The sequence below is a fragment of the Sinocyclocheilus grahami genome, unplaced genomic scaffold (assembly GCF_001515645.1).
Source record: "Sinocyclocheilus grahami isolate Dianchi unplaced genomic scaffold, SAMN03320097.WGS_v1.1 scaffold76.1, whole genome shotgun sequence".
Taxonomy (NCBI): domain Eukaryota; kingdom Metazoa; phylum Chordata; class Actinopteri; order Cypriniformes; family Cyprinidae; genus Sinocyclocheilus; species Sinocyclocheilus grahami.
Window position 1 is genome coordinate 2,376,434 of NW_015505255.1, and position 7,405 is coordinate 2,383,838.

Here is a 7,405-nt window from a genome sequence, read left to right on the forward strand (position 1 = left end):
TACATTCATCTGTCACGTGTAACTTGCGTGACCGTTATCATGAACGAACTAAAGCTATCAATTATTCTTTTTCTTTTTACACAAAATACAAAATAATGGATACGAACAAAACGATAATAACGGTTTAAACAAAGAAATTAAACAAATTAAAGAACAGAAATGTGGCTAACATAAGTATTATCTTAAAGCTTCAAACGAAGTTACAGAGAGTTACATTATGCAGAATTGAAGAAAACTAGAAATGGCTGCCACATAGTTTAAATAAGACGATGTAATTTGGGCTCCGAACAACACATATAAAACTTTTGTCTCTTTTGAATGCTTGCAGTAATTTTGCAGTAATACAAAATACAAAAAACAAGTACACTAACTTATGACTAGTATAATATTTATTATGCTGTTATTGGGTAAATGCTTGTGTGACTTTCAGAATGTCTTTCCAAACCCGTTTGACTTTCTTTCTTAGGTGAAATAACGTTACCAAAAAGATGTGACAGGCTCATTCTCCATTCGTTACACTCTATTTGCCCCAGACTGAACTGTTCTGACATTTCTTTTGTGCTTCATGTAAGAAAAAGTCATGCAGGTTTGGGGGGGGGGATGACATAATTCACACGTTTGGGTGAACTGTCCCTTTAAGAGGCTAGTAAACCGACACACAGTTAGCGGTTGTGTACACTACAGCCGGACTCGGTAAACAAGTGTCTATGAAGGGCTGACGTCAGAGGCGGAGATGTCATGGCGTCGTCGGAGCTGAGACTGGAGCTTGCCATCTAGTCAAAGGTTGTCGTCGATGCGCTCAGCGAAATGGAGAAGAATGCAAACCCTCATCGAGACGCGGGAGGAAGTGTCCTGTGCACCGCTATCCCCGCAGAACCCGCGGATATCAAAACAGTGGGCGGAATGAAAGATGTCTGCGAGAAGAGAGAGACTTTGAGTACTTGTGCAAGTGCTAGCGGTGCTAATGCTACACCCTGCACACAGACATCAGATGCTGCTGAGACAGTAAGCAAGAGCGTTTTACCAGAGACACCGTCTACAACGGATCAGCTGAGCAACGGGATGGGATACGAACCGTCGACGACCGCTGCTGGGAATAAGGAGGGTGGCACCTCAAAGTTAGTAAACAACCTCGCGGGAGAGCAACCCGACATCAGTAACGTGCAAGCGGACGGTTTGGATGGAGGGATGCAAGAAGCGACGAAGCTGGCCAAGTCTGCCTGTTTGTGCTCGGACAACGCAAAATCCGCGAGCTCGAATTCAAACGATCACATCGTTTCCGAGGGTCCTCCGAGTGGCAGTGAGCCCAGCATCGCAGGGGAGTCCCGCAGCTTTGATTCACTGGAGTCCTTCTCCAACCTCAACTCCTGTCCGAGTTCAGACCTCAACAGCGAGGGACTGGAGGACAAGGGACTGACTTTGGCTATTCAGAGTGAATACGGGGCCGAGGGAACCAAAATCCCCTGTCCTAAAGACAGGGTGGCCGGTCAGTCGGTGTACCACATCAAGTGGATAAAGTGGAAGGAGGAGAACACGCCTATCATCACACAGAACGAGAACGGGCCGTGTCCGCTGCTGGCTATTATGAATGTCCTGCTATTGTCATGGAAGGTAAATAAGATGACTGTCTGCTCGTTTGACAGCTCAAGGTACCACCCAAGTCACAGATGTGCAAATGCACACAAAAAAAACATTTGATTGTATTGTGTGCGTCTACTCAGTAGGTCACGAGACATCAGTTGTCACTGCCATTAAATAAAGGCACATTAAGACGTTGATCGTTTGTTAAAAAGTTTTACAGAAAGACATGAACAGCACTTTTGAGATAGCCTATTTGGTAAAAATGAGGAACACTCACAGGAGGTTGACATCATGTCATGCAGTTGACAAAGTTACTAATAATAGAACATTATAAAAATATATTTACTTTATGTATGTGATGGTATGGGACAGTATCCTTCCGGTAACCCCAGTCAACAGAAGTCCAACTTCTGCTGATTAAAGAAAAAAAAGTCTAAACATGCAGCATGAGTGATGAAACAATTTGCAAATTTTAGTAAAGAAACTTAATGCGTGCATTTTTTAATAATTTCTCAAGATTCACACAGTTCCACAACTATGGTCTATAATTGGCTAAACAAACTGTAAAAATGTAGAGACATACAATGTGATTATGACTGAAACGCATCTTTTTCCTTTTATTTGACAATGTTTTGTAATAGTATTTGGGCAGTGAGTTAGTTGGGATTGACTTGAAATTCTGTTTGGATTTTGTCTTCACCTTCAGATTTCTCTCTCTCTTTCTCCATATTTTTAAATAACATCCCCTTTGCCATGTATTTGTAGAGCTGTACCAGTATTTTGGTTTGGTTCGAAACAGTCATTTTACAGACACACCAATAACTTCTGGCTTTCAGCCCTGGACTCATTTGCATTATAAAGATGACATTTAATTATTGGCTTTGACGGTGAGTTGGCAGGCACACGAGGAGCTATTTCAGTGCTCAGTCTTTCATCTTGAAATAAGAGGCATGTTGTTCAGCTGTGACTGCTTTAAAAGTCACTGGCATCTTCTGAAGATGATAGCCACGTTCAGGCTGTTTTTAAGATGTTTATTTTTTTTTGGGATAAAAATCTCTTCCCATAGTGCATTAATGCAGATACAGCAGTCTATTTAAACACCATAACCCTTATGTGTTCGTATTACACAACATTAGTCGAAGGAAAAGAGGTCTCAAAAATGGCCATAAGTTATTTGTCATTTAAACTGGTTTTAAAATGATTTTTTCTCTGGTTCTGGCTCAGGTCAAGCTGCCACCAATGATGGAGATAATAACAGCAGAGCAGCTGATGGAATATCTAGGTGAGAGTTTTATTTGGATTATAAATGTGGATTCTTTACATGGCTTTGTTGATTTGACACAGTATCCATCCAGTGGAGGGCTCTGTAGAAATCAGAGTAGATTTTTCAGGTTTTATTTGATTTAAAGAGCTAATAAAAAAAGACGTAGAGATGCAAAGAAAGCACGGTGGGCTCGCTGACAGCACCATAAGTGCAAAAACTACGCTTGAGTGTTTCTGGCTACTTCTGCCCACAGCTCATGTCACTCATGTAGTCATGTCACTAATTACTAGTTCGTTCCCAAAAAGAAAATGTAAATTTATCCGCCATAGGGCATCAAATTACAGTAAGAACCATGCAAAAGCTAGTCATGTCATCCTAATTATAGGATTGTGTAGTGTAATATCAACATACATTTTTTGCATGCACAAAATCTGAGCTTCTTCATGGCTTAGGAAGTGTTTGAGAAGAAGTCACTCTGTAAATCGAGTTAGACGATAAACAGTTCGATAAACAGCCTGATAAACATTGGAGAACCTGAAAATGTGATATGTCTTCAGGATGCTGATGGACAGCACCAGATCAGGGAAATACCCAGGGGCTCGTCCTCTTGTAACATCACAGAATCCAGATCCCTATTTCCACTGTGGCATGTTGACCTGGTACACTGAAGTGTTGCATTACTGCAGTTTGACAGTTGCCTGGTCCTCAGCTTCTCGCATATGTTTAAATAAGTTCTTTAATAGTTTAAAAGCATCTGTCTACTGGTCCTAAATAAATACCATTGATGGAATGAAAAAGCAGCTTGTTAAAGGAAAAAAATGTTGTAGATGCTACGAAGAAAGTACACCAGCTGTTGAAGGCTATTATAAAAGTTAGTCACAAACTGAGAGCTTTGATTGAATTTGAATGTTGTGACACCTTATGATGAGTGTTTTAACTGTAAGCAGTTTTATTTTGCCTCACACGCTCCAGAAATGCCAAGTATGAGAGAAGTATATAGATATCAGCTCTGGATGTGTTATTCAGAGGTTGATATATGTGCACTGGTTTCTCTTAACACTCCTTGAAGACCTTTATAAATGCATTTAGTCATTTAGCAGATGCTTTTATCCAAAGTGGAACACCACAGGCAATTTATACAATGCAGAATCTTTGCTGGATTCAGACTGTGTTTTGTTTGGAAGCTTTCTAGAAAATACAGACTTTATGAACTTTGCAAGCTTGTGCCTTGTTCACCCTCATAAAGTGAGGTGGTTGTGACCACAGAGGATGTGGTGGTCTCCAAATGTCATTCCTCACATGGGTGTGGTCACTTTTTTTTGTTAATTTTATAACTTAAACTTTTGCACTCTAAGACATTTTTTCCACTCAGAATGAGAGTATTTATCAAGCATGTGTGTTTGTATAGCAGGTGGTTATATTATTCAACTTATTAATAATGTTATTTAATTTTTAATTGATTTATTCATTATATAATAATAATTAATAATAATAAATTAATTATCCAAAGTTTAATAATAATAATAATGAGGGATATGCTGGTATAAAATCTTCATGTTGCGATTAATTGCTAATGCTTTTATCACGGTATGCGGTATTATCACGATATTGAAATTTAGTTTTAAAAAGTGCTGTCATAATACAGTATAACAGGTTTAATAACTTTTTTCTTATAGCAAAAATAACTGAACATTTAAATGCAATAAAGCAATACAGAAAAATGTATAAAATTAAAAGTTTTACACAGATTAAAGTGCAAAAGAACTATAAAGACCAAAAGGTATCACTTTACAATAAGACCTCGTTAGTTAACCTTAGTTAATGCAATAACATTCACAATGAGCAATAGCTACATTTGCTACAGAAGTTATTCATCTTTGTTTAAAAAATACAAGTCTTAGTTCATGTTAGCTCATTAAATAACAGTTGCAACTTTCGATTTTAACAACGTGTTATTAAATATTGGAATACCTAAGATTAATGAATGTTCAGAAGAAGTTTTCATTGGCAGTTTGTTAACTAATTAATTAAATAATGTTAACTAATGAAGCTCTAATGTAAAGTGTGACCGAACAATAAAGAATCAAAACACTTTCGAACAATATCTAGGACATGTCGTAGTCCAGATTAAAATGTAAAACAAGTTTGAAAATAAATAGCCAATTAAGTGTACATTTATTCCTGCAGTTTAGCGCCATCTGCTGTCAGAGTGAAAGTGTGCTTTCATCCAGCGCGTCTCTCACATGTTCCGCCATGTGCTTCTCGTGCGCTTATTTACATCAGAGTGCGCACGCGTCTTTCAGGCAGCATACAGCGGTGTTGTGCATTTTGACCATTTGATGGGAAAAGTATTCTTAAAATGCATTCAAAATTCGGAATAATTTGTAATATATAATTATTCATGATATTTAGAAGTGCCCACGATAACAATATCGTGCATATTCATTACCGTGATATATCGCATTACCGAATACCGGCACAAGTCTAATAATAATAGAATTATACAAAGTTAAATAATAATAATTATTATTATTATTCATTCAATAATGCATTCATTTCCTTTATTTAACCAGGTTTAAAAAGAGGGCAGCAACAAATAACATTAAATATACAAAATTTACATTTACAAGCCAATTTACCAGGGGATAAAGCAAAGAACCTGTTAAAAGTACCTTGAACTAATTTAAAGATGGAAGTATGGTCATCTTTAGATTATATGTAGATTATATATTTTTCCCCAGCTCTGTTAGATGAGATATAACAAGTCATTTGACCAAAAATTATAGGATATATTTGTATTAGATGAGCTGAAAGACAAGTAGGAAGAAGTATTGTTGTTGTTGTTTTTGTTGCTGCTGCTCTACCATCATTCATAATCAGATGCTCTGCCATTTTTTAAGTGAAATTGATTGAATAATTTTATATCGAGTACATCTGTAGAATATTTTATCATCATATTTAGTGGATATAAAATGATCTAATTTCAGCCCCATTCCTGACTAAACATGCAAAAAAATGGGAGAGCATAATGTGTAATATGATATAAGTGACAAGGGTACAGCAGCTTCAGGTGGGAAACACTACCTCCTGTGAGGTCAGTTTGGCTTGGAAAACTTGCTTGAGGCCATTCAACACCCCCCATTCCCAGCTGTCTGCCTAGAGACCACTCTGAAGTATTCCTCTTATTGCTGAGCTGTTTGTGAGGACGTCCATCCATGTGATCTAAAGCATGCCTGACATATAGGACACAGAAATCCCCTAGAGACAAACTGTCAGATGAAGAGTGTGCCAGCTGGGCACTTTTTACATTTACTGTTGCTCGTTTGACCTTCTGACTGTTACTTCTGAGGTACTCCCATCATAGCTTTGAGCTGCATTTATTCAGCAGCGTATATTCACATTTGCTCACTTATGCTCTATGAGGCATCCATGGTTAGCTACACAAGCATCTGTAATTTGCTTTTCTCTTCCCTAGGTGCAGTAAGCTGTTTAACTCCATTAGACAGCATCTATCTCGCTGTCTCTCTGCTGTACTTTACAGCACTGTTAAGTGTTTCATTTCCAGGCAAAGTCAGTGGCCCATGAACAAACTCTTGACGACTGCACAGTCTTTTCTGATTTGATCAAGACATGTATTTCAGTTACTGTTCATTTACTTCATATGCTGTAGTATGTATCCAAGTAACCCAAGCAGTTCCAAGTGTAAGTGTAAAATATTTTATTAGCATCAAAACAATTTGGCCAGAGGCTAATGACTGATTTGTGTAATTAAATGTTTTTGGTTTCATGAATGAATTGTTCATCATTCAAACAATAAAAAGACATTATTCCAGAATTAAATTCTAAGACCTGATTCAATTTAGTTTTGTCTTAAAATCCTAGATCTTGATTATTTCAAAACCTATAAGAAGCATTTTTAAAGAATTGCACTGGTTGCTCTTTTCCATGCAATTATTGTGAACGGAGACTGAGATTTTCCAGATTCAAAAAGTATGGACCATCACCATAAAAGTTGGCATATTACTTGTGCAAAAAAAATGCAATGCCATCAAGTTAGCATTTTTAAACATTCGCTCACTAAAAATAAATAATTTCTAATCAATGACTTAATAACCACAAACAACCTGGATTTTATGTTTCTAAACGAAACCTGGCTAGAAAATAGCTGCAGTGCAACGGTCCTCAATGAAACAGCCCCTCCTAACTTTACTTTCATGAGTGTTTGCAGGACTGTTAGGAGAGGTGGAGGTGTAGCTGCTCTATTTAAAGATGTCTATCAATGCAAGCAAGTGTCATTTAAGAATGTTATTGATGACATTGCTCATGTGAAAGTCAACAAGAAGACTGGCAGACAGAAATCAGCTTGGAGAAAATCAACAGCAGTTCAGAGTATGAAAAGACAATGCAGAAAAGCTGAGCAGATGTGGCGGAAGACGAAACTTGAAATTCACTATAGCATCTATAAAGACAGCCTTCGTGCTTTCAATGTGGAACTAGGCAAAGCTAGACAGTCATTCTTCTCAAACCTTATAAACAGTAACTTAAACAACACTCGCACTC

At 37.6% G+C, this 7,405-nt stretch overlaps 1 protein-coding gene across 4 annotated transcripts in view; it reads left to right on the forward strand.

Annotated features, from left to right (window-relative positions):
- The first annotated feature begins 635 nt into the window (after positions 1–635).
- Positions 636–7,405, forward strand: part of mindy2 (MINDY lysine 48 deubiquitinase 2) — a 36,810-nt gene continuing 30,040 nt past the window's right edge. The window contains exons 1-2 of one of the 4 annotated variants that reach the window (XM_016273195.1): positions 636–1,611; positions 2,806–2,863. In XM_016273195.1, the coding sequence (XP_016128681.1) occupies positions 808–1,611; positions 2,806–2,863 (862 nt within the window). In that variant the 5' untranslated portion in view covers positions 636–807. The remainder of the gene's footprint in view (positions 1,612–2,805; positions 2,864–7,405) is intronic. The other 3 variants (XM_016273196.1, XM_016273198.1, XM_016273199.1) reach the window with 3 other exon arrangements.